Source organism: Octopus sinensis, linkage group LG10 (genome assembly GCF_006345805.1).
Source record: "Octopus sinensis linkage group LG10, ASM634580v1, whole genome shotgun sequence".
Classification (NCBI taxonomy): domain Eukaryota; kingdom Metazoa; phylum Mollusca; class Cephalopoda; order Octopoda; family Octopodidae; genus Octopus; species Octopus sinensis.
The window spans coordinates 72,564,302-72,580,935 of NC_043006.1; the positions used below are offsets into that span (position 1 = coordinate 72,564,302).

Genomic DNA, 16,634 nt, shown 5'->3' on the forward strand with positions numbered 1-16,634 from the left:
GTGAAATAGAGTTGTCAGATTATAGCCTTTCCCTTAAATTAAGCTGTTGACATTAATCTTTTCTTGTTTGTCTTCTCAGAATTATAATATATCTTAATATATTATGTTTAATGTTTCAGAAAACCAACGGGGAACCTTTTGCTGATTCTGATGCTGCATTTACACTGGCATATGCTGTGATTATGTTAAATGTGGACCAGCACAACCACAATGTTAAGAAACAGAGTACACCTATGACTGTTGATGTAAGTATTTATCTTGTCCTTCTAATGAACTAGTTTAATGTATGTTTGCTATTGTCTGAAGTATGTTAAGAGTGATAAACTGTAATGGATGTAGATGGCTTGTAACTTCTAGAGCAAAGGACCAAGGTCTTGCTAGTTTATTATACAATAGTAATTTCTGAATGGTTATCTAAAATGACTAGGAATGCAAGGAGTAATGATAGGTCATGAAAAAAATGGCTTGCAGGGAAGTTGTTAGGTTTGATAGAAAAATTAATAAATATGGATAATTGAATAGAATTGTCATGTCATCATAAAGGGAAAATGTTAGTTAAATGATATATTAAGTCTTGTAAATATGGCCACATTGATCTGCCTATAACATTTGTTTGTCATCCTCCATAATATATAGAGAGTTATATTTAAGCAACTGCCTTCTACTGTAGCATCAGGTGAATTTGATACATGGAGACGCTATAAGGCTTGTCATACACACACACATACTTATGTATGTGTGTTTGCATTGATCTTTGTTATGCACTTTGCTCTTAACGGTGAACTTTATTGGCAATTCCTTGTCAACAAATAGTCTGCTAACTCAACACTTTTGAAGGCATGATTAAAGTATCTTTTACTTGAAAACTAGGTGAAGGTTAGAGATGGGAAGACACCTGACTATAAAATGATGTCTCAATCACATGTATTCCTCTAACTCATGCTAACATGGAATAACAGTTGTAAAAGAACTGAACAAACAAATGAATTGCAATAAATAAATGGATAAGTTAGAAGCATAATTGGGACAATGAAAGGAAACTGACTTTTCAAAGTGATACAGTAATGAGCCAATAATTGCAAATTCAAACCTTGTTACAGCCATCATATTGTGCCTTTGAACAACAGTATATATAATTGTATTAGTCTGTTTAAATTAACATGGTCCTGCCTACAGTGGTTACATTCTGCCGTGGTGTTGGATGCCTGTGAGGAACGGATGTAATATAGTGTGCTTCAACTCACTGGTAATCGCAGACAGCTGGCAATCAGAACCCAAGTCCAAATGCAACGATGACTAGTCTCTGGCTGGAGGAAGAATATTCCCAAATGATCTGGTACCTCAGCCATCTCCAAGGAGCAAAAGCCATTATAGTTATAGTAGAAAAGGTAGAGACAGGCCATAGGCTGGAGGCTATTGTATATGGGGCCACTGGCTGGAGTGTGTCTGTAAATAACTTTAGACCACATCCTTTTCTGGATGTCTGTATATACAGCAGTAGTACTGTTACAGATGTGAGAGCAATATTTCACTATGTGCTTTATCTGACCTTTGCTTTGTAGTGTGTTGACAAGCTCCCATGCAGTATTAAAATGTGTATGCTTATAAAATGTTGAACTTTTTTTCCCCAGGAATACAAGAGAAATGTCTCAAAAACCAATGGTGGTAATGATTTTGATGAGGATATGTTGGAAGATATTTATAATGCTATTCGGTAGGTATTCAACCCAATTTAGTGGCGAAATTAGCTTCTTAAAATAAAATTTTGTTGCTAATTTGTATAACTAAGAGATATTTTTACAGAAACCTTACTTAGCACTTTAAGTATTTTTTCCTTTCATAGAACTCTAAATATTAGGAAGATAGAGATTAAATTTCTTCATAAATATGGCATTATTGTGATTTTTATCATGTTAATTTTCTAAGATGTGTTAATACATGATTTTCTGTGAGATAAGTGGTGTTAAATGTCTTGCTCAAGAACATGTAGAAAATTCTCCAACAAAGGAAATATAAATTCACAGTTCATTTATTTATTTATCTGTTTCAAAGTGGAGGGGCCATGGCTTGGTGAGAAGAGGTTATCTTCTTAACTAGTCTTGAAGGCCCGTTTTCATTGCCTCCAAATCTGATGGGAGGAAATTAACCTCAGACTGGAGGCCTTATTTGAAAGCTTCCAACAGCATGGCCACTGCTGAAGATACCCCATGAGCCAAGTGGTAGTGTTGAAGCAAGCAACTATTTAAATCTGCTCCTCCAAAATAGGAACGGTCTATTTGATAGGCTTCCATACAGTATCTGATGGTTAAATTTTCATTCAGAAGGTTTCAGTTTATCCTGTGGCATAGTAGAATATACTTGGCCAAGATGCCATGCAGTTTAATTGAACCCAAAACCTCATAGTTGTGAAGTGAACTTCTTAACCACATAGCCATGACTGGCATTCATGATGCTAACTCAATAATGGTGTAAACTTGATTCTCTCAGCCTTAGCACTGAGTTCATATGGATCTCATTGTGAATTGCTGTTTTATGAAAATTAAGAAAGTTATTTCTGTCACCACTTTCTCTTGCATCAAAAACAAGATAAGATCCATTTGTCCTTTGTCGCTTATAACTATCACTAATTAATCATAATTCTATCTAATACCATGAATGTATTTTCATGTTTCATAGAGTTACCATGAAGAGTATCCAAACGTTAAGATGAAATATTATATAACAATCTCTCTTTGATTGTATTGCTACTCTATGGTTACTCTATATAAATATTAACAATGAAAAGAAGTATTACTGTTTTTTTCTTTATTGTTACTTTTTCCATTTTTAAGTTATTTATTGCATTATTTCAGGAATGAAGAAATAGTGATGCCTGCAGAACACACTGGATTGGTGAAGGAAAATTATTTGTGGAAAGTAAGTAAAATATTTGACCACTTCTTCAAATCATGAAAATAAGAGATTTATTTTTTTTAGCGATTTTATTTTATGAGAACAAAGTGAAAGTTTTGTGATGGTAGTATATAGAAACCTTATTAGAGAATACTTTGAAGGATTCTGCTAGGATATTGTTTTGTTTTTAAATGGTTTAGTCAGAAGAAGGAGAGCAGTGTTCATAACCTTCATTAAAGTCTCTGACTCTTGTAACAGGATCAGTGGAAGTTACTCTCATATTGGAGACATGGATCAAACGTTTGCCACAGACTGAACTCTTACTAAATGCGCTCAAAGACTATGCAGTGATGTGTGATGTTAAACCGGCTTTTAGATTATATCTATCATCCAAGACCAGGAACAGTTTCTTTGATAGGCTTCCACACAGTTTCCATGTACCAAATTTCTTATAAAGTCTTTGGGCCAACCTAAGGCTTTTGTAGAAGACATTTGCTTGGGTTGCCTTGCTGTGAAGTCATATCTGAAATACAGCTCTGCCTCCCTTTTTAGTTATTATCAAAATAACTCTTGTTGATGCAAATCACTTTTATCATCAACGGTTTCTTGTGATTATTCATAGTTGTATGGTTAGGAAGTTCACTATGATTCCAGGTTCAGTCTGACTATATGACACCTTGAACAACTGTCTTCTGGGCTAACCAATAGCTTTAAGTGACTTTGATCAACAGAAACTGTATGTGTGTGTGTGTGAATATTGACATTACACAACTTCACTTGTTGCCACTGTTGATATGATGTCTGCATTCTTGTGCTTTTGAAGATGTGAATTAAAAAAAAAATCCTCTTAGTGGAAAAATGAGTAATGGTTGTCAACAAGAAGAGGATTCAGCTGTGAAATCCAGTTTCAAATATGTCCCTGTCCAACCCCTGCTCATCATGATCGTTGTTTAACATCCATTTTCCATACTGGCATAGGTTGGATGGTTTGGTAAGCCACAGGGCTGCTTCAAGCTCCAATTTCAGCTTTGGTGGGATTTCTATGGTTGGATGCTCTTCTTAATGCCAACCACTTTACAGTGTGTACTGGATGCCTTCTTCATACCACAGGAACAGGAGATAGTGTTTTAGGTGGCTTTATGTCGGGTGTTAAGAGGCTGAAGTATGATAAAGGGACAAGCACAGGTGTCTTGCTATAGAGAAGACACATGACTACCCTACATTATATAAGGGTGGGTGGGAGTAGCTAGGTAGAAAATAAAGATGGTAATGAGGCAGTGCCAGAGAAAGCTCTCAAGGTGGATAAAATGGATGTCTAATGACCAAACTAATGAATTTTGTGTTAGTCGATTCATTGAACATGATAAATATTTCTATTATTTTATTATCGTTTCAGGTTCTACTCAAAAGGGGAAGTGGCAAGGAAGGGTCATTTATACATGCTCCCACAGGTTCTTTTGACCATGAGTTATTCACTCTAGCTTGGGGGCCAACAGTTGCTGCTCTTTCATTTATCTTTGACAAAAGTTCAGATGAAGGCATCATACAGAAAGCAATCTCAGGTTTCAGGCAAGAACTATTTACTTTTCATTCTTTTCTCTTCCTTTAACATTTTCACTTAGTCATCCTCTGCAGGATTTGAACTTAGACTGAAAATAAGCATAATTAAATATTACAAGGCATTTTTAAAATACTTTGTCCAGTACTTTGTTTCTGCTAATTACTGCCCTCAATATGTAATTATAAATAATAATTAGAACAATATTAATGATTAAGTGGGATATTAGCCGAGTCATTAAGGCAGTGGATAGAATGCCATGCTGTATTCCTTCTAGCTCTTTGCACACCAAAATTGAATCCTGCCTAGGTTAACTTTACATTCAATCTTTTTTGTGATTAATGAATACATATTTCTTTATTACCCACAAGGGGCTAAACATAGAGGGGACAAACAAGGACAGACAAAGGTATTAGGTCGATTACATTGACCCCAGTGCGCAACTGGTACTTAATTTATCGACCCCGAATGGATGAAAGGCAAAGTTGACCTCGGCGGAATTCGAACTCACAATGTAACGACAGACGAAATACTGCTCAGCATTTTGCCCGGTGTGCTAACGTTTCTGCCAGCTCGCCGCCACAGATTAATAAATACAGTACCAGTCCAGAGTGGTGCTTTGGCAGAATTGTTAGAGCTTCGAACAAGAACAAGATGCATTGCAGTATTCATTCAGAAAACTTTATGTTCTGAGTTCAAATTCTGCCTAGGCACCAATGGCCAATGCTAAGTACCCCTTCAAACATGCAATTGGCCAACATCAAGCATAGATAAACTAGCGACAACATATTGGGGCTTCATCCAGCAGTGGATCATTAACAAATGAATGGAATGCGAAAATGATTTGGGAGTATGAACATGCCTACAAGTAGCTGATGAAATTACTTCAGACAAGTATATTACTGCTACTAAGTGCTTACATTATTTATCCAGGTGTTGAGATTTAACTCATAACCAGACTAAAATAGTTCTGATTAATTCTTATAAGTATAATCCAGTACTCTGCATTTTAGATATTTTCAAGTGTTCCTGTTAGATTTTGTAGCATATTAGCTGTTTAAAATATTAACCTTAATTTAAAATATTCATGGTTTCATTTTGTGTATGCTGTGAGGAAGGGTGTTTGCTGTCCACAGAGATAATTTTCTTTTCTTTTTCGTCTTTTCCAGGAAGTGTGCAATGATCTCTGCTCATTATGGTATGAGTGATGTATTTGACAATCTCGTTATCTCACTCTGTAAATTTACAACATTACTTAGTTCTGCTGATGTAAGTAATTTTGTCTTTTTATTACTCATTGTCTCTGGAATTCCTTCAATATTATCATTTAACATTCGTTTAATCAAGCCAAACTATGGTTAATGATATTCTATCCATGACCATTCCATATTATGAGTTGAGGACTACATTAACCAATGTGTCCTTCCTTTTCAAAATGGTAGAGTGTGACTAGAGGAAGATTTTTAGCATAGCAAATGACACTTTTGCTTGGGGTCCCTCCATGTTGTTGGAGTGGCTGTAACTGGGTCTAATTTAACAAGCTTTTAATGGTGCAGTGCATGGTTTGTCATAAGCAATTTTAGGAATATTATCCTTAGATTTGAGTTTTTAACCTCAGTGAAGACTTAACTGCAAAGTCTGTAACTTACCTAAAATAAATATTCAGACTAGTGAAATGAAGTGGGATTTTTCATCTTCATTCTGGAGTTCATTTGAATATCATCATGTCTTCATTAATTAATCAAATGTTTTCATTTAAATGAAAATGGTAGAGCAATTTGTTGACTTGATTATTGCATACTTTATTAACTTTTTTTATATTGTAGGCACCTGAAAACATTTCAGTCTCTTTTGGTGGTAATTCCAAGGCTCAGCTTGCTGCAAGAACTGTTTTTGGACTTGCTCATCGGCATGGTGATATTTTAAGAGAAGGCTGGAAGAATATTCTTGACTGCTTGTTACAGCTCTATCGAGCAAAACTTGTCCCCAAAAGCCTCATAGAGGTAACTGTTATTTTATACTTTTCCAATTTATGAACATGAATGGAGTATATCTTTTATAGAATTTTCTTTTTTTTTTTTTCATTCTGTCTTACATCCATTTTCCTGAGCTAGCATTCACTTAAGGAGTGTTTATTATCATTGTTGGAACAATTACTTTTAAAACTTTGTATCTTTCTTAAAGCTAACCAACTCATCAATCATTTTTCTTACTACTGAATTCCCTTATTTATTCTTCATATATGAGGATTTTTTTTGTTCCATATATCTTTGAAAGCACCAGAGCAAACCAATGACAACAAACTTTCGTCTTAGCTCAGCACCTTTCATACAATGAGAAGAATGTGAACAGTCATATACACACACAAATACACATACATGCATACGCATGCATACAAAGGGCTTCGTATAATTTTCATCTGTTAAATTCACTCAGAAAGTATTAGTCAGTCCAGAATTACAGTAAGACTGAACTCAGAACCCTCACAGTAGAACTGAACACAAAAGCATGTAGTTGAGAAGTAACTCTTTTAACCATGCAGCCATGCCTAAAATTAAAATATGTGATGAAACGTTTTTCTTGCTATGTTCTTGAATAATTATAGAGGAGAGAAGTTATAGAAGAAAATATTCAAATGAAACACTTGAACATTTTTATGAAGTTTCACAGTTGTAATTGTTGAGGTGTCTAACTTAGATGATTCTTTTAAATCTAGCCTCTCCTTGGTGTTCGTACAAACTATTGATATTTACCATGTTTAGCCTCCGTTAGCTAAATATGGCTCATAGCATAACAGTTTGTATGGTTTTCTAATTCTTTTCTGGTTTCTCTGTCAGGCAAGCTTTGTTTTGTTTTTGACATTTATTGTTTGTTTCTTAGGTGGAAGATTTTGCCGATGATAAAGGAAAGATCTGTATTATGAAAGAAGAGACTACTTCTACAAGCAGGTTAGTATTTCATTTGTAAATCAAGTTATTAGTTGGATAATGATCATATAAGGTTGTAAGGAAGCAGTGAGACTGAGGAAAAGATAGAAAGAAATGAAGAGTAACAAAGAAGAAATAAGTATTAGTGGGAGGATAATAGTCAAAGTAAGGAGATAACCCATGAAGCCACAGGCGTATTTGAAAAACAAGGAAGGAATGGACTTTGGATCAGGAGAAGGGGACTAGTTTCAGTCATAAGACTGCAGCCACACTGGGGCACTGCTTTGAAGAGTTTTTAGTCAAATGAATCAATCCCAGTACTTTTTTTTAAGTCTGTTATCTACTCTGTTGGTGTCTTTTGCCAAACTGCTAAGTTATGAGGACATAAACCAACACCAGTTATCAAGCACTGATGGGGGACACACATATATATGACTGGCTTCTTTCAGTTTCCATCTACTAAATCTTTCGTCAGCCTGAGGTTATTGTAGAAGATACTTGCCCAATGTGCCCCACAGTAAGGTAAAACCCGAACATTGTGGTTGGGTGGTTAAGAAGCAAACTTCCCACTACACAACCACACCTGTGCGATTTATTTTTCTTTTGGTTTTTTTTTCTTTTGGTTTTTTTTTCTTTCTATATTTATTTGTATTCAGTAAAAAGTTATGCTGAGTTACAAAAGACTAGGAACCATTGCTCTAAATTATTTTCACTAAATGACTGTTTCTCTACGATTTCTTTCAGACCAGAAACTGGAATGCTTAGTTCCTTCTATGGATTTTTTGCATTATCAGAATCTGCTAACACTAAAGGTCCAACACCAGAAGAACAAGAAGCCACTGAACAGGCTCGCAATTGCATTCATGATTGTCACCTTGAACAGCTGATTATGGACAGCAAGTTTCTACGGGAAGAAGCTCTGCAAGAGCTGGTTAAGGTGGCTTAAATTAATGGATTTCTTTCTCTCCCCATCTCACGTCCCTCTCTCCCCTCCTACCCTCTCTCTCCCTTCCCATTCTTCTGTCATCTCTCTTACCCTCCCACCCACATAGCCATGTCTGCCCCTATATATGTGTATGTGCAGCATTATTTCTATGGTAGGCTTTCTACAGCTGAATGCCCTTCCTGAGGCTGACCCCTCACCAATTTCCAAGCAAGGTGATGTTTTTCCCCTATCTAAGGGGCATACAACTTTATATTTATACACATACATAAATCCAGCCACAGAAAATGTACCTCCACAAATTTCATCCAACCCATATGAGCATGGAAATGTGGACATTAAAATGATTATGTTGGTGACATTTGATTAGTCCATTCATAAAAGATGGTCTTGATCCTCTTTTATTCTCTCATAAACTATACCCAGTCATTTGGGGCGAGATGACATTGCTTCTTTTTTTCTATGACCCTTTCTTTGTGCTTTTTCATTTTTTCAACATCTTACAATCTTTTCTGTGTATTTCAGACACTGCTCATTGGTTCCCAGGTGCCAGATTCTGACGAAGCCCTCTGCATGCAAGGAGATGAGGATTCTGCTGTGTTTTTCCTTGAGCTTCTTATAAAAGTAGTCTTGCAAAACAGGTTTGTAATATCTACACACTGTACATTGTAATAGGAATCTACAAATAACATTCTTTTATTCTTTTACCTGTTTCAATCCTTTGACTGTGGCCATGCTGGAACACCCCCTTGAAGAGTTTTAGTTGAACAAATCGCCCCCAGGACTTATTTCTTAAGCCTAGTAGCCTAGTACTTATTCTATTGGTATTTTTTTGCTAAACTGCTAAGTTACAGGGACGTAAACACATCAGCACCAATTGTCAAATGGTGATGGGGGACAAATACATACACAAAGACACACACATACAATGGGCTTCTTTCGGTTTCCGTCTACCAAATCCACTCACAAGGCTTTGGTCAGCTCAAGGCTATAGTAGAAGACACTTGCCCAAGGTGTCATGCAGTGGGACTAAACCTGGAACCATGTGGTTGGGAAGCAAGCTTCTTACTACATAGCTTTCACTTTTAGTCACCAGCTTTGCTACCACCACCATCATTGTCATCATTATCATCTCAACACTATCAACAGCATCAATTTTCCTCCTGATGGTTGGTTGGTTAGTTGGTAAGCCACCTCACACTTTGAATTCTTCCCTGCTTCAACTTAGTAGCAGGACCTTTATCCTTTTTCTCTGTTCTCTTTTTATATCTTGCAAGTTACTTAGTCACATCATTAGTGTCAATAAGATGGTTGGCATTAGGAAGGACATCTAGCTATAAAAACCATACCAAAGCTGGCACTGGAGCTTGGCATATCTCTGTGGCTCACTGGATCTTCTCAAGCCATCTACCCATGCCAGTGTGGAAAATGGATGTTAAATGATGATCATGATGATGACGACATCTCATCAGCTGATTCTCACCTGAAGCTGTGATATGTTTATTTCCTTGTTAACTTCGCAACTGGTCACTGTACTTTCAAAGACAGGTTGAATAAAAAAACTTTTACTCGTAAAACAGGTCAGAGTTGGAAACAGGAAGGGCATTTGATTATAAAATGCTATCTCATAGTACTTGTCAGCTATCAGACCTGTCCCTGTATTTAGCCTTGGATGGAGCTTACCAGATAAATTCCCGTTCAACCCATGCCAGCAAGGAAAAATGGACATGAAATGAATGAATGACCTAAGAATTATATTAACTGATTTGGTTTTTTATCAACTTCAAATGCAATTGTTTCAACATTCGTTTATCTGTTTACAGGGATAGAGTGACAATAATCTGGCAAGCTGTTCGAGATCACCTCTACAACCTTATTGTGATGCTACTGATCATACATTCCTAGTAGAAAGAGCTGTTGTTGGTCTTCTTCGAATTGCCATACGCCTGCTCAGGAGAGAAGAGATAGCTTCCCAGGTAAGTCATGCAAATAAAACTGAAATTCCATATTATTTCTGTTGCCTACAGACTTATATATACTGTAATCACCAATTCGTCATCATAATGAATTTATTCAATTGTCAGACTCCCAAGATTTCCAGTACTTAATATTCTTTTACCATCACATTAATATTAAATTTTTTCATATACTTCTATAAATTAAACCTCTCTGCCTGTCTATTTATTTGTATCTCTTTATATATCTCTTTCTATGTATTTATATTTCTGTCTATTTATCTTGTATTTTTCTATCTCTCTCTCTCGCTTTGTTGTAGGTCCTTGCTTCACTACGTATCTTGCTAATGATGAAACCAGCTGTGATCCATTCCATCTGCCAGCAAGTGGCATACGGTCTTCATGATCTTTTGCGCACTAATGCTGCCAACATTCATTCAACGCAAGATTGGTACACTTTGTTCACAGTTCTTGAAGTAGTTGGAGCAGGCGCTAAACCACCAAACTTTATGCAGTTATGTACCTCTAATGCTACAAATGATGCTGCAACAGACTCTGGTACATTTGACTAATAATTTTCCTTAAATATTTTCTTATCTTAAACTTTGGACATTCTTTAACCATCTTAACTAGTAATAACTGTTTGAAATAATGTTAGTTAAATATTTTTGTGTGCAAGTAACCATTCTAAACTGAAGCATAGACCTTTTTCTTTTCTTTTTTTTTTTACTAAGGAACAAACCTAAGATAGTGGTGGGGAGGGCAAAATTTGCTTTGAGACTCTTAATCTTGGGGCCGTGGGTTCATGCCCCATGCTGGGCATAATTTATTTTGTCCAACCCATGCTAGCATGGAAAGCAGACGTTAAACGATGATGATGATGTAAACCATTGTATTTTGCAGGAGCTCAAAGTGACAGTGAAGTTCAAAGTGTGAACATTCCATCTGAATCAGGCGAGAGAGGCTACACATCTGATAGCGAGTTATATGACACTCAGTCAAAACACCATCGAACCTGTCATACAGAATTAGAAGTTAAACCTGCCCCAGACAATGTCAGTTGGCTCATGGTATGTGTTGTGTTTTCTTTTTCTTGTTTAGAACCAAGGTTTGTTTTGAAGCAAAATTATTTTATATTAAAGCCTCAGATTTTTCTGGAAGCATTTATTTCATTTTAATTGCAAAAATTTGCATGAAAAAAATTCCTCAGTAAAAAAAAATTACCTCAGTTAAATACATTTTAAATAGTAGTGAGTGCTCTTATTGCTTTTCGCCGCCTTGACTGGCTTCTGTGCCGGTGCATGTAAAATGCACCAATCCGATCGTGACTGTTGCCAGCTTCGCCTGGCACGTAAAAAGCACCCACTACACTCACGGAGTGGTTGGCATTAGGAAGGGCATCCAGCTGTAGAAACACTGCCAGATCAGACTGGAGCCTGGTGTAGCCTTCTGGCTTCCCAGATCCCCGGTCGAACCGTCCAACCCATGCTAGCATGGAGAACAGACATTAAACGATGATGATGATTATCATCATTGTCATTATCATCGTTATTATTATGGTAGCATACCAGGCAAAATACGCATCAGCATTTTTTCCAGCTTTACATTTCTGAGTTAAAATGCTGCCACAGTTGACCTTGCCTTTCATCCCTCCAAGATCAGTGAAATAAGCACTAGTTAAGCACTGAAGTCAATGTAATCAGCTATCCTCCACCCCAAAATTTCAGACCTTATGCCTATAGCAGAAAGGATTATTATTTTTATTATTATACTGCTAGATGCCCACACAAATGATTTGTTTTCAGTGGTGAATGCTTATGTAGAACCAACCGCATTTTTTATGGAAATGCAGATAGAAAATTGGTGCAAATGTTTGCTACAAACTCAATGAACAACATACCACAGGTTTTTCTGTTACAGTTCTCCATCTCCTGGATTAATTGCCTTTACCACAGCATAGAGTGCAACTCACTCTGGTAGGCTAAATGTCCACCTGCTGGGCTGGTTGTCTTTACTTCAGCATGGAGTGCAACTCACTCTGGTAGGCTAAATGTCCACCTGCTGGGTTAGTTGCTTTGCATGGTAGGCTAAATATCCACCTGGGTACCTAAAAAAAGATTTAAGTCCTTTTATGGGTTTTGTTTTTCATCCCGCAGGGTGGCCAAAAACCTCCTTACTCACTAAGTAGGCTTGGTGGTGTTGCCAGTTTAGTCACCAATGGCCTGACCATGCAACATGTTATACCGGGGCACATGTTACTAGTAGCACATACAAACATTCAGCCTTAAATTAAAAAAAAAACTTTCTTGTAATGAAGTGACTGTCATACATTCTTAAATCTAAAGTAAATAGCATTTAGAACGTTTTTAGTTACTTTTAACACTGATCTTTATGAGCTTTGCTTTAATATAATCAAAAAGAAGTATTTCAGGTCAGTGATAAATACAAATTCCAAATACAGTGTAGCATTCATTTAGAAATTTCTCAAAAGTAATTTACCATTTTGTACTTTAACGTTTTATGTACTATTTTTGTCATTTGCTTCAGGTGGAGAAAGAAGTTGTAAGCACTGGTTCTACAAATTCTTTGACTTCCCCCACCACCCACCGTCCTCCACGTAACCAATACTCTATTGATCTCAACGAAGATATTTTTTACTGTGATTCTAAAGCTTTACTCCGGTCGTCAGAAACGTTGGCTTTTCTGGTACGAGATGCAGTACATGTAACACCACACAACTTTGAAAGCTGTATTCATGCCATCCGTGCATTTGTTGAAGCTAGTATCAATGGAGGTTAGTAAAATATCTTGCTCCTATATTGAACCATTCGTGGTTTTCAACTACTACTATTATTTTCATGTCAACCTGCTGTAAGAATTCATAAAATACTGTATATATAATAATAATAATATAATAATAATAATATTATTGTATACAGTGCTCAGGTGCACATCTTGTCAGAAAGTGCATATAGAGTGTATGTAGTAATGTACAAATGTCTGGAAAGCAAACAGTGTATGAGTTAGATACATGCTTGCGTATGTATGGAGGGAAGAAAATCAGGTGTAGTGTTGGTGAATCTCAGGAAGCATGGAAGTTTTGAAGGATGCAGTGCTCTGACAACTAACAACTGATGCCGGCAGTTTGTTCCATGCTTCAGCAAATCTTAGTGTGAAGAAATGTTTCTGAAAGTCGTGGGAGCTGTGCTGTTTTCTAACTTTGTAAACATGTCCACAGGTGTTAGACAGATGGAGTTTGAAAAGGTGCTCAGAGTTATTGTTTGTAAGATGGTTAATAATTTTATGGGTGTCTGCCAAGTCAGCTGCCAGATGTCGGAGTTTTAATGTGTCCATGCCCATATAATCAGAATCAGTTCAGATTGATCCTTTCACATTACATTATTAGGAAAATTTAGGGGACGATATGAGGTGGACTATTGTGAAGTGAAATCTTGTCTTTTTTGCTTAATTTTCTTTTTGTATATCAATAACTTCTCTCTCTCTCTAAAACAATTTTGTCTTATCTAAGGTTAACTAGGATTGTCTGTAAAGTAGAAACATGAATTCCATTATTTTTGGAAACTCAGACAAGAGTTCTATGACAAAATAAGTTTGCAAACCACTGCATTAGGGTATTGCATTACTTCAATCTCTCTGACTATTAGCACTTGTGCTAGGAGATAAAAAAAAAGCCACCAGCCTTATAGAAAGATCTCTCTGAAGTCCACTTTCCCTGATGAATTTAATGCTTAGATCCAGGTTCAATTCTACTTTGTGTCACCTAGGGCAAGTGTCTTCTATTACAGCCTTGGGCTGACCAAAGCCTTGTGAGTGCATTTGGTAGACAGAAACTGAAAAAAAGCCCATCGTGTGTGTGTGTATCTTTGTGTCTGTATTTGTCCCTCACCACCTCTTGACAACCGGTGTTGGTGTGTTTATGCCCCTGTAACTTAACAATTTAACAACAGAGACCAGCAGAATAAGTACTAAGCTTTAAAAAAAAACTGGGGTTAGTCATCGTAATAAAAATTCTTCCAGGTGGTGCCCCAGCATGGCTGCAGTCTAATGATTGAAGCAAGTGAAAGATAAAAGATACACTTAGTACCACCTTAAACTTTTCCCTCTTGAGCCTTGAAATCAAATTTACTCGAAACACCAGACACCAATCATAAACTTTTTGAGTTCTCTGTCAACTGCAATAATTTCACACAAACACAACTGCTGAGAATAAGAACAAATTAAAAATTTTTGTTAGATACATATTTTGCTGCTTGCAAATTTGGCAATTACCCAAAGGATTGGTTTAAATTGCAAGTTTTTTTAGCTTACTCTTTTATTTGTTTCAGTCATTTGGCTGTGGCCATGCTGGAGCACTACCTTTAGTCAAACAAATCGACCCCAGGACTTATTCTTTGTAAATCTAGTACTTATTCTATCGGACTTTTTTGCCAAACCGCTAAGTTACAGGGATGTAAACACACCAGCATTGGTTGTCAAATGATGGTGTGGCGACAAACACACAATGGGCTTCTTTCAGTTTCTATCTACCAAATCCGCTTGCAAGGCTTTGGTCGGCCTGAGGTTATAGTAGAAAACACTTGCCCAAGGTGCCACACAGTGGGACTGAACCCGGAACCATTTGCTTGAGAAGCAAGCTACTTACCACACAGTCACTCCTGCGCCTGTACTTACCACACAGCCATTCCAGCATCTAATTTATTTATTTATTTTTTTAGGACAACAAAAAAATATTTGTAAAACTACTCAAACTCCCCGTGATAAGAAACATCATTCTAAATCAAACCGGCCAAAGAAAGAACAATACAGAACAAAAAGATCCTACTCTAATGCCAGCCAGCAGAATCAGACGCAAATTTCTGATGATGAAAACGACAATGAAACATTGGCTGCTGGCTTACACTCTCTCTCCATTCAGGTAAATTATTATTTAGAGTATTTAAACGGTTTTTTTCCACCCTTTTTATTATAAATGCAACTTAGTTCTTAGAAGATTAGGTTGTATATAAATTATAAAGCTTATTAATCTGTTTCTAAGAGAAAAAAAAAATCATGATTATATATGAATTTAATATTTTTTTTATGTATTGCAAAACAGTTGCTGGACTTGATGCACACTTTGCACACAAGGGCTGCATCTATCTTCAGTTATTGGGCAGAGGAAGGCAATTCTAGTGGAGAAGTCAGTGATGCCGCTATTGATGCTGGTACAAGTACTCTGTGGGCAAAGTGTTGGTGCCCTCTTTTACAAGGTATGCGCAAATCTCTAATTCACAGGCACTAACTTATCTTTATTTAATTCACTTTATTAAACAACTCTTTTCCCCAAATTTTGTTGTTCAATTATTTTAAATCACTTATAGTTAATAATGTGTAATTGCTTAATTATTGCAAAGTATTCATTATAAATTATGAAGACAGTTTGAAATGGAAATTGCTGCTACAAAAAACAGACCTGGTTATATTTGATTTATGTAAAATTTACTGTTGCTGAAAATTAATTAAGGAAAAATATTACTACCATTCTTTTGATAATCCTTTTTTTTTTCTCCATATTTCTGTTAAATCACTGCTTCTATTTCAATTATTTTGAAACATAAATTAACATGAAATTTTGATAGAAGATTTTAATTTAGCAAGTTTGTATTTTAGAACCACAATCAACTCAGAAGGGTTTTGTTATCAAAAGGATTCAGATAAAACTTACTTTTGCTTCCAGTCAACAACACTAAATAGCAGTCTGTCATTTCTTTATCTTGATAATTGATATGCGTATCATATTATTTGTCATCATTTTCAGGAATTGCTCGGCTGTGTTGTGATTCTCGTAGACAAGTTCGAAGTCAAGCCCTCACCTACCTTCAAAGAGCTTTACTTGTCCATGATCTTCAGACTCTTTCTGCTAGTGAGTGGGAAGCTTGCTTTAATAAGGTGTGTATGGAACTTTCCTGTTTTGACATTTTCTATGAAGATTTAGGATTATGTGAATCGGGTGTGTTAATGTTGAAAAAAATCAACTAAATACTGAGACTAAATTTCTGAAAATATCTAGTAAAATAGGTTTTAAGTGAATGGTTATTGAACACAGAGACCTGTGTGACAGATGAAATAAGGCAATATTAAATTCATGCTTCATATATATATATATATATATATGGTGCAGGGCTCAGTGGTTAGAGCATTGGGCTCACAATCATGAGGTAGTGAGTTCGATTCTTGGACTGGGCTGTGTGTTGTATTTTTGAGCAAAACTTTATTTTCACATTGCTCCAGTTTACTCATCTGTAGAAATGAGCTGCGATGTCACTGGTGTCAAGCTGTATTGGCCTTTGCCTTTCCCT

The 16,634-nt window shown here is 36.3% G+C and overlaps 1 protein-coding gene across 1 annotated transcript in view; it reads left to right on the forward strand.

The window, feature by feature from the left end:
* LOC115216332 (Golgi-specific brefeldin A-resistance guanine nucleotide exchange factor 1-like) overlaps window positions 1-16,634 on the forward strand; it is a 102,872-nt gene that overhangs the window by 75,058 nt on the left and 11,180 nt on the right. Inside the window, 17 exon segments of the mRNA XM_029785554.2 lie at window positions 120-245; window positions 1,632-1,714; window positions 2,853-2,916; window positions 4,289-4,461; window positions 5,620-5,719; window positions 6,277-6,453; window positions 7,331-7,398; window positions 8,122-8,314; window positions 8,846-8,961; window positions 10,144-10,199; window positions 10,202-10,296; window positions 10,596-10,833; window positions 11,179-11,345; window positions 12,823-13,069; window positions 15,012-15,211; window positions 15,392-15,545; window positions 16,094-16,224. Coding sequence (XP_029641414.1) covers window positions 120-245; window positions 1,632-1,714; window positions 2,853-2,916; window positions 4,289-4,461; window positions 5,620-5,719; window positions 6,277-6,453; window positions 7,331-7,398; window positions 8,122-8,314; window positions 8,846-8,961; window positions 10,144-10,199; window positions 10,202-10,296; window positions 10,596-10,833; window positions 11,179-11,345; window positions 12,823-13,069; window positions 15,012-15,211; window positions 15,392-15,545; window positions 16,094-16,224 — 2,388 coding nt within the window.